We start from the raw sequence: 24,776 nt of genomic DNA on the forward strand, positions 1-24,776 counted from the left end.
TAACACATTATGTACTTCTAAATAGGTACTTTTTTTTTACATAGGTCAGTTTTAAAAAAAACTTTCACCTTTATTATTTTCATAATAAAACTTAATTTTTAAGTCACCACATTCTGGTCTCTGTATGAGTTTTGTAATAAGTTGAGTACCCTACATTACCAGGTACCTACATGTTATTTATTACTACCAATGCATATATATTTAAGTAATAATCACTTAACATATGAAGCTTTTACTAATGATGTGGTGATACTGCAAGTTTTTGCTTACCATAACAATTTGGAATTTGCATAGATGAAGCAAATTTAACTCTGCCGTCAGTGCGAGTGGAGAAACGTTCCTGTGGCTGGGAATAATCACACACCTGCTGCTTGGAGCTTTGAGTTTAGAAATAAAATTGGCTCATACTATGGCATTCATGTTAATTTTTGGAAAAAAAAAAAAATTATTTCAGTAGCATAACCTTGACTTTTAGGTGTACATATATTTTTTTATACACACCACTCAAAAAAAGTTTTGCACCACCTGGATTTTTGAGCAGGCATGTTGCGAAGGGCATGCGCAGGTAAGGAATGGATACATCCCACCTCCCCCGAAATCATAAAAATCTACCATTTCCACCAAAAAAAGGAAATAATTTGAAAGCAAACTGTGCAAAAGGGTTCTTATCCCCCCCCCCTCCCCCCCCCATCCCGGAAATTAAATTCTGTGTACGCTTATGCATGTGACCAACATTAAACTGCAAAAAGTGAACGAAAGTAAATATTAGACATCAGAATACTCACTTTACTCCACAAACCTAACCAAAACCAAGCCAGAAATCTGGAAATCTGCATTGCCATGTCTGCGAGATAACTGGGCGGTGCAAAATATTTTTTTTTTGAGTTGTGTACAGTACACTCCCGATTATCCGCGAAATTAAGTGGCAGGGCCACCGCAGATAGTGAAAATCGCGGATAATCCGCAAAAGAGCCGAAAATGGAAAACAAAAAAGGAAACATTAATTTCAACTTAAAAGGCTAAAAATTTGTGTACAGTAAAAGTTACAATTAACAGTAAAAAAATTTTAAATGATGCTAAAATTATAGTATTTTACTAAATACATAATTATCATACATTTCAGTAATGTAAACATAAAAGTGCTCGGTACTTGCTTTGTAACAAGGTAGGATACAGTACTGCACGTACTCGGAGACTTCATTAGACACTGCGTGAGTTTCGAGAAGGCCTGTGGCGTTTTACTGTGTACTGCACACAATACACTCGTCAGTAGAGTTCAAATTTGCTCACTTGTAATAAAATACAGATTTACATATGTGCTGTATTACTTCGTAGCATGCGCGGATAATAGGGAGTTTACTGTATTTATATTTTATATTATTTCGGTGCATTAACGCTGTCTCTTGTCTGTTTGCACATCTGTTAACATCACTCTGGCTGTCGCATGCTTGGCACTGCCCCAGTGTAAATAAAATTTGCATTATTTTTTAATTTATTTTTTTCTAGCACATGCATATATATATATATATATATATATATATATATATATTAGCTGTTAACCGCAATGCTTACTTGTGCGCTATATGTGGTTGCATGCAGACAGGAATCTCTTCTGTCAGACGAAGAGGCGCACGAAGTGACGCGATTGCTCTCGCCGACCGATGACAAAGAGCACGAGGATCCTGATTGGTTAGCCGACGTCCTCTCGTGCACTAGTGACTCTTTACTGCAAGAATCCACGCTGGACTACAGGTAGAGGAGCGAGACGTCTTTCTTCGGCAGTTGATTGACTGGGCTGGAGCTTGTGTGAACCGCACAGAGAATGCCGCTTGTACTGTCGTTGGCTGAATGTGGCGAGATTCTCGGTCCCCAATACAATCTTTAAATCTGTTCACACAACCACCAGAATGATCCAGATCAAATAATCCATGTAGACCATAGCTATTTTTAATTACATGCACATTCAAAACGATTCTGACAAAATTGGGTTAGAATTAGCTTGGCTTCTGGGTTGTAGCCGTGTCCTTTGGCGAATAATTCACCGACGTTTCAGTTGACATTGCAGTCACCATCATCACCTACTGTAGGTAACTGCTCCCTGATGATGGCGACTGCAATGTCGACCGAAACGTCGGTGAATTATTCGCCAAGGACTGGCTACAACCCAGAAGCCAAGCTACTTCGGACAATGGCCGTGAAAGCCTGCAAACATTATTGTGTTAGAATTCTTTAGGAACACTTCTACAGACAGTAATTTTTATCCATAAATAATATAACGATAATGGAGTATGTTTAGTGTATATGAAATTTGAAACTAATATTGTGCATAACATTTGGTTGTCTTAAGAAACTGAAGGTATATCTATTTATGAGTTTTTTCAGTGCTCTGAATATTGTGCCATATTTTTAATGGTTTTATTTATTATGCACATAATATATAAATACCTTTGTGAATCGCTATGCATATATTCATGATAAGTGTAGTGTGAAGTAGGCAAATTGGGATGAATGAAAGAAAATGTGCATTGATGCATTCATTTTTTGATTTCTGTGTATGAAAGTATGAATATATGCATGATAGTGAGCATTTATACATGCATGCATGCATGTATGCATGGATGTTGATGTGCATTGATGCATGCAGGTATAAATGTGCATGCATATATGTTGTGCATTGGTGCACAAAGGTATGAATATATGCATGTTGGTGTGCATTGATGTATGTATGAATGTGGATGCATGTTGGTGTGCATTGATGCATGCATGTATGAATACACTATGGTGTGCATTAATCATGCCAGTATGAATGTGAGTATGAGGTATGACTATGTATGCATATGTGGATGGATGTGTGTTTCACCTCAGGTATGTGTATGAGCATGTGTGTGAACACATACAAGGCCCAGGAAGTGTAGTTCATGAAGTAGCCTCAGCCTAAATTGTTTACCGTAATTGTTGTGCATTCATTTGTAATTCAAACTTGGGTAGGTGACCTGTATCGAGACAGATAAAAGACGATACCTGACTGTTGTAAACATGTTGGTGACATGTGTTAAACAAACGCGCTCAGACCATTTGAACAGACTTGATTATCAGGGTAATTCAACTTTGCATCTGTATATCATAATGAATAGGTGTTTAACACCCTTAACACCCAAAAGCATCTTAGCAGTTCTGGATAGAATTGTACATTGGTTGTTATTCAGACTATTCTGAATTTTCTTCAACTTTCAAAAAATATGATAGTAATTAAATATTAATTTTACAATTTTGCTAGTACATGCTTCTTAAAGGAGCTTAACTGTACGTAAATGACAAATTTTACAACATTATTTATCTAAGTGAAGCTAATCTGCTTGCTTGCATTGATGCTTTTGAAGACTAATACTTAACAAAACTTTGCTCATTTTAGAAAGGCTTAATAGCTGCATCATTTTGGATATTGGTGGTTGCGTTAATAAATTATTAAATATTTACGTATTTTTTCCCCGTGAATTTTATTTATTTGTGAACTAGAGATAATTTTAGTTTACAAAAAAATAATTTCATTTTCCCCCGTTCTTTCAAATTAGATATTTCGATGTGGTTTGACCTGTCATTTTATATATCGATGGCTTAGAATGAAAACCTTGTATCTCATAAAATGCAAATTTTACAGCAGAGACAAAAAACCATTTCTTTCTTCCCCCTCAATTATTGGTAGTACAATTCTTTTATGTGATTTCCCGATAGAAAGCAGTAAGATGCACATTTCATTACTTTCAGCCAAACATTTTGTGAGATACGAGGTTTTCCAGCCAAAAACATAAAAAAAATGTATTTTCGTCCAAAAATTGAGATACGAGGTTTTCATTCTAAGCCATCAATATATATGCTTTGTTCTTAAGTCAATTGTTTGATGCTTTAAATAAAACACGTCATAAATACACATAAATTAATGTTATTAATTTACGTGAAAAACACATGTAGAGTTAGTATGAAAGACGGAAGACATACTTTCAGTCACACGTGTGCTGACCGGCATTAAATGTAGACTAATCGAACGAAACTATACATGTCGGGATACGTTATCGTTAGGGACCGGAAAAATTCGCGTTTTCGATGACCTTCAGGATAGACTACACAGTCCTCAGTATACTTGGGAAAATAACGCCTGTTGATTGGCTGCTGATTTGTGAGTCATCTCAACTGGTTTGCCTGTGATACGACACTTCTCTGATTGAGTATCTACCATTGGCCCAGAGTCGTCCGGATGAGCAGTGAGCCAATGACAAGAGCAGCTTAAAGGTATATGTGTTTGAAATTTCAGCCTATCGTGAAAGGAATCCGCAAATTTTTCCGGTCTCTAGTTATCGTGTCTTCCCACGCAGTCTGTCTCCGAGCTCGCACGGCAGGGTCGCTGTAAGTGCCGGAGGGGAGGGGAGGGGAGCCCGGCCGGTCGTGTGTGTGTGTGTGGGGGGGAGTGTTGCCGTGCCCGCGTCGACGCCGTGCCGTGCCCGCAGGTCCCGCAGCGAGCTCAGCGTCACGATGGAGGACTCGCTGACCTCCAGCCACGCCTGCTCGCGCTCGGGCTCCGAGTTTGGCCTGCTGGGGTCCGTCAGCAGCCTCAACGACGGGGAGCCCGACCCCGACTGCCGGCGGGACGACGCCACGCCGCAGCCGGGCCGAGTGGTGAGCCCCCCGAGTCCCCCCCTCCCGTCCCGCGCCGGAGCTCTCTACCGACGCCCGACCGGCCTGCGCCATGCGTTCCGTTTCAAGCTTCGCGTTTCTTTGCGAATACCGAGATTCACTCGTGAAAAACATTTTTAACATTTTTGGCGTGACAACGTCCGATAAATCGACGAACGCCCGGCTGCACGCACGAAAAAGTGTCCCGTTACGCACATTGTCCCGTTACGCTCATTGTATGCTTGCGCCGTATCCATCTCTCTCCCACTCTGATTGGAACAACCATCGATTTGACTTTTTCCGAGGCACATTAAACTTGAAACACTCCCATTAGTTTCCTACTTTTCCCATCATCGTCCTGTCCTTAACAGAATAACACAGATTGGAAGAAGTTAAATAGCAAACATGTATAAAAGTTATAGTTGAAATAATCTCTTCGTTAAAGTGATACATATTTGAATTAATGAGTGCAAATAGAAGTAAATTTATCAATTAAATTGTAGCTTATCAATTAAATAGTGATAATTCAATAAAAAATTATTCATTTTTATTCATAAAAGTATGCAATCATTTCATCAATTTTTTTTTTATGACGTTGTCACGTTAAACTATCGTCCGTAAACCAACTTTACAGACAACAAATTTTTTTTTGTTGTAAATGTGTTGCTAACAAAGTTTGTTAGTAAAAGAAATCATAATAAGGCACTCCGTTAGCTTGTATGAATGCTCAATATTAATATTGTGCATGGTTATTTTATAATTTTAATTCAATACTGATATACATATATGACCCAATGGGTTAATCACTTAATCAGTTTAAACATTACAAATGTAAAAATGATTATTTTTTTCACTTGAATTCTGTATTTTATAAAATAATTGTAATACAGCTTCGCAGAGAACAATATTAACAATTGAATTTGACATCATGAATATTTTAAACATTTGATTTTCTATTCACTATGCATCAAAAACTAGTAATCGCACAGATCGTGTTCCGTCCTAGCTGATGTGAACATTCCCGAGCAGACTACCGACAGTCATTCCAACAGATGCTTGTATTTAAGTCTCAGTCTTACACACAATGTTGAATTGTTTTTTTATTTTTCATTTTTTTCATTACTTTTATCTAAGGGCTATTTCTAAAATTGTACTCGATATCTCCCTAGAATTTTTGTTCTGCCACAAATACTTTCAACAGATATAATTTAATTCCCATCCCCAAATCTTCCATTAAAATTCTCTGAACTCAACTCCAAGTCACTTCAGACAGCTTCACAACTCATTCAGTGGTCTGTCATTGGTTTCTAGGACGATTTTGTGAATTTTTCGACATTTTCACGGTTCGTGCCGTGGAAGAAAGAAGCCCCAGTGAGGTTTGTCGTCAATTATTGACATTTCATCTCTTTCGAAACAGGGCAACCACTCAAAAAACTTGAGATTTCCCAATAGCATCATTCTTGCAGGCTGTTTGTGAAATTTCAAGAGTTTCCATGCCAGTTTTTTTCGAGCAAGACGCAAAACTTCACGGCCACGCGCTGTTCACGAGATTCAGCCATTGCAAAAAACTACATGCAAACAACATGCACCCAAAACAACTGTCACTAAAAAATTCACATAGGTCAAATGAACCTTCTTTAGTGACAAAGTGTGGCTTACTGACTCTGGAATGGTAGTTTTATATGCTCCTAGCGGTACAATGCGGTACTACTAAAACTCCACCCCCCCCCCCCCCCCCCCACAACATCAGTTCAGTTTATTTTGCGTAGACCCACATATATAGGTTCTTAGATTGGAGTGCATCATATAATTTTTGTCACGTGATTTTTTTCACGCTAGTTGATTTGATAGCAGCTTGATCAAGTGGTACAATATTGGCCATCGCTAGCTGCAGTCTCAGGGCAGTGCTGCGTGTGACATGTTCCTCGGACGAGGCGAGGCGAGGCCGTTGCTACAGGGCGTCCCACTCTTAGATCGCAGTGTGGAAGTCCATGGGCTCTCTCTCTCTTTCCAACACACGCTGACTGCCGTAAGTGATGTCCCTGAATCTGAGTGCGCTGTTGCCAGGTATCATACAAAGTTGAAATTGAAGATATATAATTTATTCATCAAGAAACTTTTCAATTGTAATAAGTGAATTTTTTTCTTGTTATAAGTTAAAAAGAGTAGATTTATTACAGGTATATAAGTGTGATAGTATAAAAATATTATAAATTACTCTAGGGATGCTTCTCTTTCACTCAGAATTCCAAAGAAGTACATCTCTTAAACTTGTTGGTAATGTGTTGGAGATCTGGCAACAGCGCGCGATACAAGCCGTGTGCTGCAACCCAACGTGAGACGGTGGAGTGGACGTGACCTTGGGACCGTCGCCGCGTGTGTGCCGGGCAGGTGGTGGTGGAGAACGGGGTTCACTACTTCGAGGATGGCCACTTCTGGATGGAGGTCCCCGGCCTGCCGGAGTCGGAGGAGGAGGACGACCTGGACTTCCCGGTGGCGGTGAAGAAGAGCAGCCGGGTGACCTTCAGCACGGGGCCCATCAAGGTTCGTCCGCGCTTCAGCGTGGGCGTCGTTGCAATACACACACGCATTTAGCCTTAACGCACCTCGTCTCAAAGCAAACCGATCAAACTGCGTCCTGGCACGTGTAATTTCCGAAGTAGCTCGGCTTCTTGGTTTGTAGCCGGTGTCCTCGGCGAATAATTCACCAGACGTTTCGGTCGACATTTGCAGTCGCCATCATTAGGGAGCAGATCCTGCTCTTTAACGTCATTAGGGAGCAGATCCTGCTCTTTAATGATGGCGACTGCAATGTCGACCGAAACATCGGGTGAATTATTCGCCAAGGACACGGCTACAACCCAGAAGCCTAGCTACTTCAGACGATGGCCGCGAGAAAGCCTGCGAACATTGCATATAGGTAATTTTTTTATGCCATTAATTCCGATTCAGTCTTTTCACTTTATTTTTGTACTTATCAGAAACTAAACTGGAAAATTGCTCAATCGTCTGGAATGACATAAAGACTACTGATGGTAATCAAATTGAAAGTATGTAGAATAAAAATAATAAAAATAATTAATTCTAATAATTTTCTAAATTCATCTTTGACTCTACTTTCTGTTCGTAGCACTCAATTAGATGCTCTCGTTATTCAAAAATGTTAAAATCGCTAATTCAAATGCAATTATATATTTGACATTACTGTTTAATAGTCAATTGCTAACTTCCTTGTGTACCCTCCTTATAAACATTGACATAATTTATATATTAGTCAATACCTGTAGCTTATATACACAAAATATGCAATTTAGCTAAGTAGCCTATCATATTTTGCTTAATTGGTTTCCATTATTCTGTTTTTGTTTTACTCTGTAACTACTTTTTGGTTGTAATCATCTCTGTTAAGATTTAGTTGTTCTTTGTAAATTTTTTGTGTTATACTTTTGTATTGGTTGTGTCTTTGTGTCTATGTTTTGCCTGCGCTTGATTCTCGTAGTGTTGATAGGCATTTTACAAATTAAGTAAATAAATAAATAAAATTTCTTCACCTCCTAAGATGGTTATCTGGGCACACTAACACAAGTCGCTGGGTCCAGCTAGTAAGGAGGATGTATGTGTCAAAATCTTTTATGGGTTTCTGGGGATTTTGAACCAGCTCATTTTGGTGTGGGAAAAGCTTGTTGCAGTTACACTAAAGTTCGGACTTCTTCGTTTCTCATTTTCTGTTTATTGCCTCAAACGTCAGAGTAAACATTTTAAGTTTGTTATTTCACTAGGAGGAACCACCAAAAAGCAAACAACCCCCTTGAGGAAAAAAAAAGACAAGAAACAAAGTTTCTATGAATTTGAACTTGCAGGGCCTTGCTTGTTTTTAAAAAGAGTGGCTCATCCACCATAATGTTTGTGTATGTAAGTGAATTAAATAAATATCTGCTGGCTCACAAATTGTAGAAAGTTACGTAAATAGCCAAGATTTTTCAATGTATTTCTGTTCGAGTCACTAAAATGTGCGGCTCTGGATAAAAACTTCTGGATTGCCTTAAAATAACAAATATTTTACAGATTGTACGAATTAGAGCACACTTTGTGCTACAACATACATTTTAGAATAGGCTTAGTGGTAGGCCTGTGCGAATTCTTGACTAATTGTAAGTTATTCAATCGAAGCTCTTTGTAATAATCGATTTGACTTCGTCAGAACATTTGCTATTTGTTTCACATAAAGCTTCGTATCAGATGTGAGGATTTAAAAATGGAAGCCTGATATTCGTTCTTGAGATACATATTTTTATGCGCCGATTACTTCTGATTGTGCGTTAACCAATAGTTTTTTCTGCTCATTTCAAGAAAATGGGTATTTTTTGGCGGGGATTAACTATGAATTGTGCAGATTTTCTGTAGTAGGGGGAAAATGTTTCAGTAGTGTTTTTGATGGTGTTTATTCACGGACCACCCTTCACATGTTAGTAGTTGTTTTGGCCTGAAAGTTGGCACCTGTGGCTTGTCGCGACAGGTGTACAGCACGTTCTCGGTGACGGACTACGACCGCCGGAACGAGGACGTGGACCCCGTCGCCGCCTCGGCGGAGTACGAGCTGGAGAAGAGGGTCGAGAAGATGGAGGTGTTCCCCGTGGAGCTGACCAAGGGACCGGAGGGTCTCGGCCTCAGCATCATAGGTGACGCACGACGCCGTTCCGTTCCGGCAGACAAGCACGGCCGTGCTCTCTCCCGGCTCTTAGATGCGGTCGGAGCTCTTCCGCCCGACATTCGGGGCGACTGAATTGTTGCCCATTGGAAGGGCAGCCCTTCAGGATTATTCTGACAGTGGTTTATTTGTGCAGAGACTGGAAGGGCAGCCTATCCAATTTCTGAAAACATGCTCCTTTAAGAGTTTAAATAATCCTGAAAACTTGCCCCTTGGAAGGGCAGCCCATCAGGATTTTTCTGACAGTGGTGTTTTTGAAAGCTTGTCTGAATTGTTGCCCCTTGGATGGGCAGCCCTTCAGGATTTTTCTGACAGTGGTTAGTTTGTAAAGTGACCTAACCTTACCTAATCTAACCTAACCTAACCTAACCTAACCTAACCTAAAATAACCACTGTCAGAGAAATCCTGTAGTGCTGCCCATCCAAGGGGCAACAATTCAGCTCCCCCCGACATTCTTTGCGGTTCCACGTACAGTGGAGTGTTGATTAACCGAGGTTTTCCATTTCACCACTGCCAACCTAAAGTGCCATTCCCGGCAAAGACTTTTGAAAAATTTTTCTTGAGGACCTAGAAAATGAGCCAAGCTTTTTCAAAAGCCTTAGTAAAATTATGCTCAACGGTGCAATTAACTGGTTTGAGTGAATCGTGAAGTGATGCAAAAGAATATGCCCTGAAGAAAAGCTGGAATAAAAGTCACCCCGAAAAATTATACCTCCGGACCAACCAAAGACCATGACAGTTTTAGATTTGTATCCATGTTATCCTAGATTTTGCGTATGCGTGTTGCCATGGTACATATTAACTAGCACTAGCTTAATCAAGACTAATATATTCCTTCCGCTGAATTTTCAGTGATGTCTACGTTTTAACTTTTGAAATCGGCTGATTTTGCCTTTTTTTCTGTGTGTTTGTGTATTCATCTTTTTTTGTCCAATATTAATGTTTCTTATGACATATAGTGTAACCAAATGGCGTATGTCCAAAAAAATTCTTAAATCAATATTCCCCATTGTAAAAACCATTAAAAAAAACTCATTTTATGTGCTTTGTCGTCTTGCATGCCGGAAACTACAGTATTGTTAACTGTTTTTTTTGCTCAGTTGTTTGAAGTCACTCATTTGCACTTTGTCGAACCAGGAATGGGCGTGGGTGCCGACGCGGGCCTGGAGAAGCTCGGCATTTTCGTGAAAACCATCACGGACCTAGGAGCTGCGGCCAGGGACAGCAGAATACAGGTTGGTCAGCGTGTGTGTCACGCCCGCCCATTTTCGAACCCGAGCTGTCATTTCGTTGGGGAGGGGGGGGGGGGGGGGGAGAGGGGGCCCTGACGAGTGGGTGTTTTGCCCCGAAGGTCAACGACCAGATAATCGAGGTGGACGGCAAGTCGCTGGTCGGGGTGACGCAGGCGTACGCTGCGTCGGTCCTTCGCAACACGTGTGGCCTCGTCAAGTTCCTGATTGGCCGGGAGCGGGACCCGGAGAACAGCGAAGTGGCGCAGCTCATCAAGCAGTCGTTGCAAGTAAGTCCGCCAGCGTTACCTGTTCCGATCACATTCCGAGTAACATAACTTAACTCAAACTCAGGGGAATCAATATTGTAAGCTGCTAAATTCAGTAGCTTTATACGATTCCTGTGAAATATAGTGTAAAATAAAATAAAGTTCAAGTAAGGGGATGTAAGGAAAAGGTTGTACTGCAATAGAAAACCAGAGTGTGTGGTGACGCATTAGCAATGGCGAAGTAATGCACTTAAAACTTATGGCGGTTACAAAATTTTTAAATATGTACTGTTCATCTGCTTTCCAAACATTTAAAAAGTAAACATTATTTACTTACCAAACTTGTATACGTCATATGGTCAGATCACTCGACTTATAGCGTGATGCAGGTTCGATTCCTGTTGGGTTTAAGTGATGTCTGTCAATCGAGAAGTAGGTAAATGTTGTCTTCAGCTAGTAGGTTTCCCCTGGGTACTACCGTTTCCTCCACCCTTGTTCCTCTTCTCCAAGTGCACTGCAAAGTTGATCCAGTTGTCGTTGACTTCTGACGAGACGTTAAGGCTTCAGCATCCTGTGTAAGCTTGTAACAAAGATTTTAGTTTTTGACTGAATCAGTGGACTCCAACACACTTTTGACGTGATAACGTCTTATAATTTTTATTATAAATCGATGAAAGGTTTTAGGCGGGCTTTTTAAAAGCAGCAATTTTAAAAATTTGATTTATTTTTCCAATTTTGTCATTTCAAATTAACAGTTTGTTGACATTGATTTGATTTCAGTTTATTTCTATAACTAATTGTTCGTGATTATATTTCAAACAAATTATTAAAATTAAATTTTGCAAAAACTGTAAATAAATATTTGAAAATTAAAAAGGTATTTATTTTTTCATCGGGGGAGCTGAATTGTTGCCCCGTGGAATCAGGATTTTTCTGACAGTAGTGTTTTTGAATGGTTGTCTGAATTGTTGCCCCTTGGAAGGGCAGCCCATCAGGATTTTTCTGACAGTAGTGTTTTTGAAAGGTTGTCTGAATTGTTGCCCCTTGGATGGGCAGCCCTTCAGGATTTTTCTGACAGTGGTTAGTTTAGGTTAGGTTAGGTTAGGTTAGGTTAGGTTAGGTCACTTTACAAACTAACCACTGTCAGAAAAATCCTGAAGGGCTGCCCTTCCAAGGGGCAGTATTTAAGTCGCCCCTTTTCATCGATGTTTTCTTATGACGCTATCACGTAAAATAATCGTCCGTGAACCGACTTTACAGACAATCTCCCCCCCCCCCCCCCTTTGTTTTTGTAATGTGTGGCTGCAGTTGTAAAGTTGGGGAGAGCGTGACGCAGGCGGACCGGGAGCGAGAGGAGCAGCGCCGGCAGGCGGAGCAGCCGGCCCGGGGGGCGGCGTCCCCGGACAGCAGCGCCACGCTGCCCCTCTCCGGCACCTCGCCCACCGCCTCCTCCTCCTCCTCCTCCTCCTCCTCGGAGGGGGGGCTCGCCTCGCCCCCGGACGCCGGCGGCGGCAGCGTGTTCGAGCGGGACGACGCCTCGCCGCAGTCCCCGGGCCCCGGCGAGGCCGACGCCATCCGCGCGCTCCTGCAGGAGGTAACAACCCCCCCCGCTAGCGCAGCCGGTCTCGTTCGCAGGGGCACACCTGGTCCGGTGGCTTTACCACTCGCTCGCGGCTCCTTTTGCAGTTGGTTCTGACGGCTAAAAGATGAAATAAAGTGGAGGGAGAACAAGAGAACGTAACCAACTACGGCGATGGTGATTGCTGGACTTTTCTTTATTACTCTTCAACAAATTTTGAAAAAGATAAAAAAAAATTTTTTTTTTAAAACATTAGTCTGGGAAAAAGTCAGAGAAATTTTATTAAAAGCATGTGTGGCCGACCTGGTTAGAATCAGCTGATGTAGCATTTCTGCCACAGAAAACCTATTTTTTTAGAACTGTATAAAGTAACTTAACACTTTAAACTTATTATTAATGGGTAATATAAAATTTCTTAAACTTCCTGTGATGGGGGGTGGGGGAATTCTTAAGGCTGTTGCGCACACCATGTGAATTATTTCATTATTTTTCATTGCAAATTATTTGAGGGCTTTTCATTTAAACTTATCATGATAGCTGTCCCGCAATTTATGTTTCGTCTCAAATTCCTCATCAGGTATTTATGTACTTAAGACCATCCGATAGGTGAAAAATGTCACGCAGGTGTCCGTAATGATTACGATTACTTTCCGACATCATTTTACAGCTCGAAAATCACATTTAGTACATATCTGGTGGAAAAAAAAATTTTGATTCAACATGTGTACGCCATACGTATAATTTAACATGAAAATCCCTTAATTGATAGTAATGAGAAGAAAATGACATAAGCAACTCAGTGTGTTGAAACGTAAGACTGAGTCATAAGTAGAGACAGCTCTAAATGTTTAACTATGTTCAGTGCAAGCAACGAATAAACACTTGAATGTTTAAACTGAAATTTATTTCAAAAATCATTTAGATGTCAGGAACTAAATGTAGAATACAACACTATTATCTGTGCTTGTTTGAAGTACTGAAATTAGAGTATTACCTTTGTTAACAATGGTCAATCAACCATAAATTTTTTGTGCTTGAATCTCACAGAACCATTTTCATATGCTAACAATTTTTCTCTTGTGTTTGCTGGTTGGTATAAGCAATCAGTTACATCGTTTGAAGCCAGACTACTGGTAGCTGAGTTAGGTAAACCGTTGTTCAATTCTGGTGTGCCCCTGGACATTAGCGTAGTTGTTATTAACTTTTTTAGAGTTTGGTTTAGTCTCAATCAATCAAGTCTAGTCGAAGAGAGTTTGAGGCTTTATGCACCGTATACTGAACTACACCCACATTTATTTTTGTTAACAGTATTATACATTTTCTTACTTTAGAGGTAAAAATTGTAGCAAGAAACTGCACACCTTTTTCACCCTAGTAGAAGCTGAGTAATATTTTCATTCACGAAAACCACTAACAAAAACAAATGTAATAAACAGCATTGTGAACAGAGACTGTTTATCTTGGCATGCAATATAGAATATCTTTATTCAGTTATTTAAGTTTGATTTCTTATAGATTATTCTCTTAGTTTTAGTGCTTGATGAAGCACATAAATCTGCACAGTTTTTTTTAAATTTATTTTTCTTCAACTCAAATTTAAAAACTTTTTTTTTATATATAATAATTTATGGGTTCTTATTTTTGTGTCATTTCACCCTTAAATTTAATATAACAAGGGTATGACATGAAATATGATTTATAATAATTTAGAAAATGTCTTTTTTTTTTCCTAATATTATTTTGGAAGATGAACTAATATTTCATTTGCAACTTGTTTATTTTCTTAATGTACTGCATGATGATTTCACAAACAGTTTTTTTTTTTTTTCGTTTTGTAAACAAATTTCGAGGAACAAGTAGCTTAGTTTGTTTCCCGTTGTCTGTGTCGCATGTGCGTGTAGTTTGAAGAACGTTCTGTGTATTGTGGTTCCAGACTCAGTTGAAAGATGGAGAAATATCGAGACTGAAAGCGCAGGTAAGCACTGTTTGTGTCTGGGTGCGAACCTGCCAGCAAAATGGCCTTGTACTCATTGATTTGTTCATGAGTTATATTATCAGTGTTTGACACAAAGGAAATTTGGTCAAGAAATTGGTTTCCACTAGCCACTCTCTACGTTATTTAAATTAAAAATTAAAAGTATCCGTTACGTTTACTGGGATTACATGATTTTTATCATGTAATGCTATTTTATGTCCAGTACGCTCTTTACTTAATGAAAGTGTGTAGTTTTTGAGGCCATATTTCTTTTTCTTTCTTTTTTCGTAATTTGACTAAGGAGCATATTTCAAATGGTTTCAACATTAATTTTGGGAAAATGTATAAAAAAATGCTTATTACCTTAAAGGTTGCGCAAAAAGTGACGTTTCCAATCATCCGGCATGTCAAACTGGGCCACACCGTCAAAACAGACTATATTTCTTGCTTGGTGTTTTTGACAGGACCACCAAACACCCTGCGTTCAAACTGATGCACTCATTCGCGATTTGTCCCACACGTTGTAAAAAATGGAGTTTTGCAACTGTAGACTTACAGTTACAGTCGCTTTTTTTTTTTTTATCAGAGTGGTTTGTGTGCACTGATTTCAGCCCCGTACACAGAGGAAGAAAAAAAATTGGTACAGATACCGTTATTCCTAGTTAACCATTGGTTCTTCGAACCAAAATTTTCCAGTAATCTGAAGACTTTCTTTCGTCAGACATTTTATCAAAATCCTGAGATATCCATGTCCGTGAAAACACACAATTTGTCTTGTTTCTAACACTCCCCTCCTCCAGTCTCCCTCATACACCCTCTGTTGTGTAACTGGGTTTGTTTCATTACAATACTCGATTGCCGATTGTTTTCCTCGGTGCGGGTGTTGTTGTGCGGGGGGGGAGGTTGACTTGTTTCATCGCACGCGTCAAGCTGCGCTGTTGCCAGCTCGCTCACTCTCTCACTCGACCGCAGACCGAGATTCGAGTGACAAGTCAAGCGTTCGTTGTTTTACGCGCGCTTTTTAAAATTATCAAAATTTATTTGTTAAAATCAGGGAGTCCCAAGCTTTTTCAGTTCATGGTGCATTTAGTTTTAGTGTTTTTGTCTCTGTCTAATTGTGAAATATGTAGGGTAGATGCAGTGATGCTAGATTAATAGTGCATGCGAAGACACGATTTCAGCGCACCCCCCCTCCCCCCTCCCGATCCTCGCGCCCTAGGCTGCAGCCTAATTGGACGTAGTTATGCGAAAAGGAACCAACCCACAATTTTGTTATATTTTATATGAAAATAAATTAAAATAGTGCAAGGTTGATCGTACCGTCGTTGCTATTATCATATCGGTATTTATACTAGACCATTAAAATTATACCCACATTATATTATCAATAGGAGAATAATTACAATTTATAATTAACTTTTACTTCGAAATACTCAGAATAGGTTTCATGTGGGTTGGTTCCTTTTTCGCACAACTACGTCCAATCAGCCTGAGGGTTAGTCAGGCCCTGGTCCCCGAGACTGGTGTGTGAGACGTGTGTGATGAGTGGTGTCGCTTTCCAGAAGCGGTTGCCGAGAGGGCGGGGGCGGTGTGTGTGTGTTTCCCCCCGGGCAGCTGGCCGAGCTGGAGCGGAGCGGCGCGGGCCGGGAGGAGATGATGGAGAAGCTGCAGCAGGCCAGCGCGAAGCTTCGCGAGGCCGAGCGGGGGCTTCACTCCGCCAGGAAGGACGCGTCCGCCTACCAGGACATGCTGGAGCAGTCGCAGGCGAGTTGTTTCCCCCCCCGCGTTTGCCCCGCCCGTACCTGTCGGCGTTAACTATGGCGCAGAGGAGCGAGGGAGCACGTCCGAAATGATACTGCCCGCTCTCTGTGACTGGGGACACCTGTTTCATGTATTCCCATCTCGCTGAACGGGAATGTTGTGTACGAGATGAATTTTAAAAGAAAATGGAATTCAGTTTTTAATTTAAATGTATTCGCGACAATTTTTTTGGTATGTCTAGGCTGCAATATTATTCAGGTTTACTCTGCATGTACCTAGTTAGTAATACTCTTAACCTTTTAAAGTTTAATAGGTCAAATTTTTTTTTTCACACCTATTCTGTTGTTAATATTCTCCAGGATATTGCACTTTTAACTTGTAATTATATCAATAAGATTACAATATGCATTGGTCTGGAAACTTAGTTTAAACTAAGTTTCACAATCATTAGGGACACCTGTATTTCGCGGATACATTTCGTGTCGAGGTATTTCACAAAATACTGTAGCTTTTCTCCTGCGGTTATCGGCCGAGGTCGGCGAGAGGTGTCGTCCCGCTCTTGACGGGGCCAATGAGAATGTGGTCGCCGTACTGCTGCACCCTCACAATTTGCCACGACTCTTACGAAAAAGCTACAGTGTTTTGTGAAATACCTTTGACGTGATATGAAATTCGCGAAATACAGGTGTCCCTATCTGTAACTTGATTACTGAATTCATAAACGTGTAATTATATCATCATTTCATCGTCTGTAGATACATTTGTAAAATAATACCTGTGTATCCGAGTGTATAGATCAGGAGCAGTTCAACTATCTGTCGTGTGCCCTAGCCCACTTGAAAGGGCCCCACAGTCTGTAGTATTTAAAATTTTTCGAGTTTTGAAGGAAAAAAGATTTGGGGAAAATACGCAGGAAAATCCTCTTTAAGAAAATACTTCTTAAGAAAATTTCCTGCATGAAAAGTTTAAAATATTCAGCTCTAGACCTATCTATTCATACAATTTCACCTCTTTTTTTTATAAAATGGCGTGGTTAAGAAGTGCTACTAAGTCTAAATTTGTATGTACCTTAAGAAATTTTGTAACAGGGTATTTACTGTAGTGAATTCCAAAAATTCAACACTGGCATCTCTGAAGTTCACTGGGCCTATTTGTGTTGTTATCCTTATCCTATTACAATTTACCAAGATACTGTACTTTTTGTATGTAATAATGTGAATAAAATTAAGATATAAATAGATTCTGAAAACTTAGTTTGATAAACAAACATTTAAAAAGTAATAATTTAACACCATCTTTAATATATATTTTTAATTGCACATTATTTTATTTTTGACCCTTGAGACCTAGTTTCTTGATTCAAGGGTAGATTCGGTTGACTCTTTGTGATTCAAATTCAAAAAAGGATCTAAGAAAATTGGGATCTGACCCCTGACAAGTAGTTTAGATATAGGGCTGATAACAATACTGATACCACCACCGATACCCTGATATAACCATCTGTACCTTGATATCACCACGCATATATTTTTTTTACTACCAACATTTATAATTATTGGCCACACTTTATAAATAAGTATCCACACTTTATAAATAAGTATATATATTTTTTTAATATAAATTTGTTGGTGATAGCTGAATACATAATTTGTTTATTAAATTTCTAAAAATGATCTAAAATAAAAGCAAGCTCAAAGAAAAATTGTACCTAACGTATTTGTTAGGTAAACATTCCCTTGTTTACTCATGATTAAACCTTAAAGGTTTAATAATTAATGATATTTGCCTTTAAAAATAAAAATTGATTGGCGTGATCTGGCAGCAAAGAAAATCTGTGTTCAGTCACAATCAATAAACAAGCAAAGCAAGTATTTGCAAAAAAAAATTTGGGCGGGTGTTTGTTTTTCCGATACCGATTATGGGCCGATGTCCGATACCCGTATTAGATATTGAAACAGCCCTAATAAGATGTTTCAGTATTTCAGTCAAACCTTGCGTAATGTTTAGGGACAGGATTGTATGGTTAATCGAGTTGAAACCAAAATAAAGTAAATACACCATAAAGCACAGAAATGCAACTAACACCATGAAATTAATCAGCATATTTTAAATCAAAACTTAACTCAGATCACGAAAAACGTAATATTTATTATATTAAATTCAAATTTTTTTCACAAAAACGTGTTTACTGAGTAGATTGGAAAAAATTTATTTGACTCTAAGCAATTCATGTTTACATTACGACATTTGATACATTTTTTCAAACAAGTATGTACTTGCAGATTTATTTTTATCGTTCCAAGTGCATCATCCGTCATTCAAAATGAAATTTTTTTTTTTGGTAATATAGGTAAGTATCATAAAACATATTTATGTCATGTTTGTTCACAAATATGTTATCTTTAAGAATGAACAGAATTCGTAAAAAAAATGAAAACACGGAAACCTCGTCAAATGAAATTTTCTGGTAAAATAAGTATCATAAAACATGTTTATATGTGATGTGTGTTCACAAGTGTGTTATCTTTACGAATAAACAGAATCAGTAAAATTAAAGATTGAAACAACGGCGCCGGGATCTCGCGTCTCGGGAACGAAGCCGGCCCGGGAAGTGGGAGCGGCGGAGTGACTGAGGGGCGTGTCTCCGCAGGGGCAGTACGCGGCGCTGGAGCGGAAGTACGGCAAGGCCAAGAAGCTGCTGCGGGAGTTCCAGCAGCGGGAGCAGGACTTGATCCACCGCGAGGAGTTCCACCTGCAGCTGCTGCAAGAGAAGGACACGGAGTACAACGCCTTGGTCAAGACCCTCAAAGACAGGGTAGGGTGGGCGCCTATCTGCTCGTTGCATCAGGGGCGTCAGAGCGGATATATAACCCCCCTCCCCTTTCCCCTCCAAAACAATTCTGGGTAGGCTGCATTTTGGACTGCAGCCGCCAGGGTTATGTTTCGTGAATTCCCATCACGTTGAACGGGAATGTTGTGTACAAGATAAATTTAAAAAAAAAAAAAAAATTCAGTTTTTATTTAAATGTATTTGTGACAATTTTTGGTATGTCTAGGCTATATTATTTATCAGGTTTAGGTACTTTGCATGTACCTAGTTAGTAAAGATGTATGTGGTTAAATGTAAGACAAGGCTATACGCCTAAACTTCGCCACTTAAAATAAGGCAATAAATAAATAAAATAAATAAGTAAAGTGATCATGAAGACTATAAGAATTATTTGTCAATTACTTGTTGCGGACTAAATCTAACAGTCTTTCTTCCATTGCTCCACGGGTCTCTTTTTTGAGAGTTTGGCAGCTCTCAAAAATTTTGCGACACCTAACCGCGACATACTCGGCCCATCGTTCACAACCACTGGCTCGACTTACTCCATGTCAACATCAGAATCATCAGGGAGCATATCCACATCCATTACCAAACCATTTTCTGCATTCCCTGTCGCTTCTCGCGTGGTAGAAGGCTGAGGCTCACTCGAGCACAAATTTTGCGCATTGTTCTGGGGCTCGTTGTGCCCCACTGGCTGTTTTTTTGCCTCACGTGATATCTACAACACTTCCCTGCATTTCTAATTTATTGCTTCTGCTTGGGCGATTTCGCTTTTTTTTTTTCTTTTCTCCATCATAACCTCTTTTCACTAGGGAATTTTCCGATTAATGGTTTCAAAACCAAAGTTAGTAACTTTATAGTTATACCACAATCAACTAGCACCACTCAGTGCTCACTCATGAACAAATTAAAGTTTAAATCATGCAAATTGGTCTATTACTCTCGGAGTGACAACACTTGCTGACTTGCTGACTAATGCTCCCCAATAACGCTCATTACGTCATTACTGATAATAATAACCGGGTGAGTCATACGTAATGACCACAAGCAGAGTCTGCTCTACTAAGCTATATTTACTTCAACTCTGTAGCTTTCATGGTTTAAGAGTTTTAAGCGGCGTGGAATCCTCAGCCGAAGTGACACCCAACCCAAGATTTAAAAAAATTCATATTTTCTGTCAGATTATCATGTTAAAGCCTAAAAATTCACCAATCAAATCCTAAAATACCATAAAATTCTTAGTTTTCGAAGGATTCAATATTCGTGGGAAAAGATTTGAAGAAAATTATTAGAGGAAATAGAGTATTTAAAAAATTCAATACTGTTAACCTTTGAAGATTACTCTATAATTCCCATCAAAAAAAGAATGAATTTGAAAGCAAACAGCAGCCAGAGTAGTTCTTTACCCCCACCGAAATTAAATTCTTCATAAAACATAAATGCTCCTGCGTTGCATGGCACGCTTTTGCTCTCCAGTCAGGGCCATTAGAGAAGCTAAAGGGCCTGGGTGCAGAAACATTTTTTCCGGCTCCTTTTTCCATTAACCAGTGCTTTAACTAAGTGCAAGGGTTATAAAAAACTGTATATTAATTTGAAGCACAATAACATACCTACAATCGTTCACCTGAACACGGTCAATGTGTCAATTTTGCATGTAATGTACATATTTTTTGAAACAAATTTTGGTTGTTGTCGCAGTATGTTTGTTATCTTTGCTAGATAGACTGATGACACAGTAGGAAAAAAAGGTTACTACGCGGTACTTTGAAAAACAGGAAAGGAAAAAAAAAATCGGGAGTTTGGCCGAAGTAATTATAAATGGTATTATAAAATGTAGGGTGAAAAATCGATTTAATGTTGCATTATCTACTGCGAATCCTCTTCATTGTCATTGTACTAGATCTTGACCTAAGTATGGTATTGCTGATAATAATAAGTTAGTAATTACTGTAGCACCTTAATTTGTCCTCATGGTAGAACATATCCTATAAAAGCTGTTGTTATAATTACTAATAATATAATTGCTACACCTGTGTGCCGGGTGTGTGCTGGGTGTGGTCGGGATTGCGTCAGACGCAGCCCCTCGCGGTGTGCAGGTGATTCAGCTGGAGCAGGAACTACTGGAGACGCAGAGGAAGGCCGGCTTCCCCGCAGTCCTGCCGTATGACAACTCGAGTCTCCGCCAGCTCACGCCCCAGCTCTCCCGCAGGCACCAGGTCAGAGCCGCACGCCGCCCGTCGCGGCTTATCAGGATTGGAGTGGGAAACATGGTGGTAGTGGTCCTCCTACGCTCGGAGAACACTCCGAGGGGTCCCCGCCCTGCTGACGAGTGGAAGTGTTGAGCTACTAGCCTGCTGAGCTAGTAGAGGTTGGATAGGCCTCGGCTGGATCACGAGCAACTGGGCGACCGAGGGGTCCCAGAGATGTGAGAGGTATGGTTCCGTGACGTAGCTACTCAGATCCCACAGAGGGGGCTGGCTCTGTAGGTGGTCTGGGGGTTTAACGGCGGAGCTGGGGGGGCGGGTCGGTGGGGCCTGAAGTTGGGATCGGGTCTCCTCGACCTCTCGACCTAGCAGTGCGCTCGCCGGTAACACGCCGCGATTGGAAATGGCGAATCTATTTCCCAGTTCTCGGAACCCATGTCTGGGCACTGGTAACAGTGTCAGGCGTGTAAAAGGCCCATCTTTCTCCTGACCAGGATAACGCCCTAACGGGATCAAATGCCTGGGGGAGTATTGATGAAATTTATGAGGTGTGAACCTAAGTTACATGTCCGTCACTGCTTCCAATTACAAAAATCGTACATGAACTGAGACAAAAATGCAATAATGTAACTGCTCCCGGAAGATGGCGACTACAATGTCGACCGAAACGTCGGTGAATTATTTGCCAAGGGCACGGCTTCAACCCAGAAGCCGAGCTACTTCAAAATTGCAATAACACCAAAATATGAGATGATCCACGGTGTATCATAGATGCCATTCCAACGCATGCGCTAGCGGTCGAATGGGAAGACTGGGGGAGCTAGGTACGTAGCATGCTATATGCTAGTTGTAATGGCCGGAAGGGGAGACGGCAGGGGAGAGGTAGAAACGACGCAGCAGTGATGTTACGGAATTATCGTAACGCTGTTTGTCTACTCCTCAGTTTTCGTAATGGCTGACAATTGAACGCAGCCATATTTCTTTTATTTTATTTAAATTATCTACAATATAATTTATTCATGTGAAAAGAATTATTGATTTGTGCACTTGAGTTTAAAATTATCATTAATTTTTATGTGGATAGTTTGGTCGAAAATGAACATACCTAATTTATCTGTATCTATACCTAAAAAGCAAGAAGTTTCACTTTTTCCGTGCGTGGACTCCACTAGCACTTTTTTTTTAACTTTTTTTTACAGTGTTATGTAAAATAATGAACCATGTAAATTTTATGTTAAAAAATGGTTCATATAGAAAGTTTTTTTTGGAAAATACAGCACTAACAAGATACACGGGGTTTTTCCAGAGTATTCAATACTTGTAAAATGTTTTTTTCATTTTAATTGTTGTCGGTTAAGGTTGTTTTTGGGAGTAATTTTTCAAATGCCCACAATTCATATAATTTTTGCTGTTATTTCTAGCCTCCTCCGGTGAAACCACTGTTGCAACAGTTGGAGACGGAACTGTCGGACACTGAAATATCAGATATTAGCCCTGAAGATGGAGATAAGACTGCTACGGTAGAGAGAAAGGTAATTGTGAAGCTGCATCAATTTGCAGTTTTATTATTTATTTAAGTTAGAATACAGTCAAGCCTAATCTTAGTTGTTAAGTTTTAAAATAAAATATAACTACAGAGTACCTATTAAAAAAAAAAAAAAGTTGTCTTTTGGAACATGGGTCTTGGAAATTTTATCCTTTAAAAATTATGGCAGTAAGCCTTCTTGGAGGTACATAATTTCTTAACCTTTGCTTTATTCTTCTGTCTGAAATTCTTTTAAATGTGATACAGTAGAAAAATATTTTTCGAGCCACAGGTTTAGCCATCCTTAAATTTTATTTCCAATCTCTAAAAAATAAAAAGTCCATTTGGTGCTGTGTAAAATTGGGTGCTAGTTTAACTTCATTTTAATTTGTATTAGAAATTATATAATAAAATGATTACATTTTGTAATAGTTTAGTTATTACAAACCTTGCAATTTGCAAAGTGACAAAAATATGGTCTTTCCAGATTTGTATTATTTAGGTTTGAATTTATCTAAATAGGGACAAGATTATATGGTTAATTGCGATAAAACCAGAATAACACCGAAAAAATGTCAAAAAACCACATAACACAGAAATTAAAGTTAAGACACCATAGAGCACTAAAATGCAATTAAAATCACAAAACTGTATCAGCCTTTTTCAACCAAAACATAACTCTAATGTTAAAATACCTAATCTTTTAATCGTTAAATTGAATTAAAGTAATTTATTAAGAATGACGTTTTGTACCACAATTTTTTTTTTTAAATTGGAATATATTTTTTTTAATTTTGCAACCGTTATCAGTTACTAATTCTTACATTACGACCTTGGAACATTTTTTCGAACACAGAAATACTTAACGGATTTATTTTATTTGTTCCGAAAAATTATACCATGCATCGTCAGTCAGAATGACGCAGTTTAGGAGAAATTGGAATCGTAGAACATTTAAGTATCATAAATGTTTGTAACATGCTATATTTTTTAATAAACAGATTTTGTAAATAATAATAATAATAATAATACATGTATCTCCTGTTTTGAAAACTAAATCGACCTGAAAATAAAACCATTATATCGATGGCTTAGAATGAAAACCTTGTTTCTCATAAAATGCATACGAGGTTTTCTCTCTACAATGCGGAGCGCTACTGACATACGCGGTTTCTTTTTTTTTCCCGATAGAAAGCAGTAGGATGCACATTTTATTTCTTTCAGCCAAACATTTTGTGAGATACGAGGTTTTCCAGCCAAAAACATAAAAAAAAAATGTATTTTCGTCCAAAAATTGAGATACAAGGTTTTTTCATTCTGATCCATCGATATCTCGCCTGTATACGTAAAGTAAGAGCAATGTGCCTGGCATCTGCCGTCGGTGGGAGTGACGCGTGGCTCCCGTGTGTGCGCGCAGATGCCCGTGAAGGAGGAGCTGGACCGGGCCGTGCCGCCCCACGAGCTGCTAGACGTGTCCGCCTCCAAGGCCAAGGCGGAGCTGGCGACCCGCGGGGGGCTGGCCGGCCGCCAGCTGCCCTCGGGGAAGAAGGGCAGCGGTGGTCTCAGCTCCAGCAGCTCTGTAAGGACGTCCTTCCGTCCTTCTGTCCTTCTGTCCTTCTGTCCTTCTGTTGGCCCGCCTCGGAGGACCCGTCCACATGCTAGATCCCCTTCTGTCCTTCTGTCCTTCTGTCTTTCTGTCCTCCTGTCCTGCTGTCCTTCTGTCCTTCCGTCCTTCTGTCCTTCTGTCCTTCTGTACTTCTGTCCTTCTATCCTGTCCTTCTGTCCTCCTGTCCTGCTGTACTTCTGTACTTCTTTCCTACTGTCCTCCTGTCCTCCTGTCCTTCTGTACTTCTGTCCTCCTGTACTTCTGTCCTTCTGTCCTTCTGTTTTTCTGTTGGCCCGCCTCGGACGACCCGTCCACATGCTAGATCCCCTTCTGTCCTTCTGTCTTCTGTCCTTTCGTCCTTCTGTCCTTTCGTCCTTCTGTCCTTCTGTCCTTCCGTCCTGTCTTCTGTCCTTCCGTCCTT

At 39.8% G+C, this 24,776-nt stretch overlaps 1 protein-coding gene across 8 annotated transcripts in view; it reads left to right on the forward strand.

The window, feature by feature from the left end:
• LOC134538193 (neurabin-1) overlaps window positions 1-24,776 on the forward strand; it is a 174,353-nt gene that overhangs the window by 131,947 nt on the left and 17,630 nt on the right. For 3 of the 8 annotated variants that reach the window (XM_063379270.1, XM_063379275.1, XM_063379274.1), the window contains 13 exons: window positions 1,600-1,752; window positions 4,503-4,671; window positions 7,060-7,212; window positions 9,185-9,347; window positions 10,515-10,612; window positions 10,729-10,896; window positions 12,200-12,469; window positions 14,388-14,429; window positions 16,044-16,193; window positions 18,841-19,005; window positions 21,117-21,236; window positions 22,646-22,756; window positions 24,167-24,328. In XM_063379270.1, the coding sequence (XP_063235340.1) occupies window positions 1,600-1,752; window positions 4,503-4,671; window positions 7,060-7,212; window positions 9,185-9,347; window positions 10,515-10,612; window positions 10,729-10,896; window positions 12,200-12,469; window positions 14,388-14,429; window positions 16,044-16,193; window positions 18,841-19,005; window positions 21,117-21,236; window positions 22,646-22,756; window positions 24,167-24,328 (1,924 nt within the window). The remainder of the gene's footprint in view (window positions 1-1,599; window positions 1,753-4,502; window positions 4,672-7,059; window positions 7,213-9,184; window positions 9,348-10,514; window positions 10,613-10,728; window positions 10,897-12,199; window positions 12,470-14,387; window positions 14,430-16,043; window positions 16,194-18,840; window positions 19,006-21,116; window positions 21,237-22,645; window positions 22,757-24,166; window positions 24,329-24,776) is intronic. The other 5 variants (XM_063379272.1, XM_063379278.1, XM_063379276.1 and 2 more) reach the window with 3 other exon arrangements.

Source organism: Bacillus rossius, chromosome 13 (assembly GCF_032445375.1).
Source record: "Bacillus rossius redtenbacheri isolate Brsri chromosome 13, Brsri_v3, whole genome shotgun sequence".
In the NCBI taxonomy this organism is placed as follows: Eukaryota; Metazoa; Arthropoda; class Insecta; order Phasmatodea; family Bacillidae; genus Bacillus; species Bacillus rossius.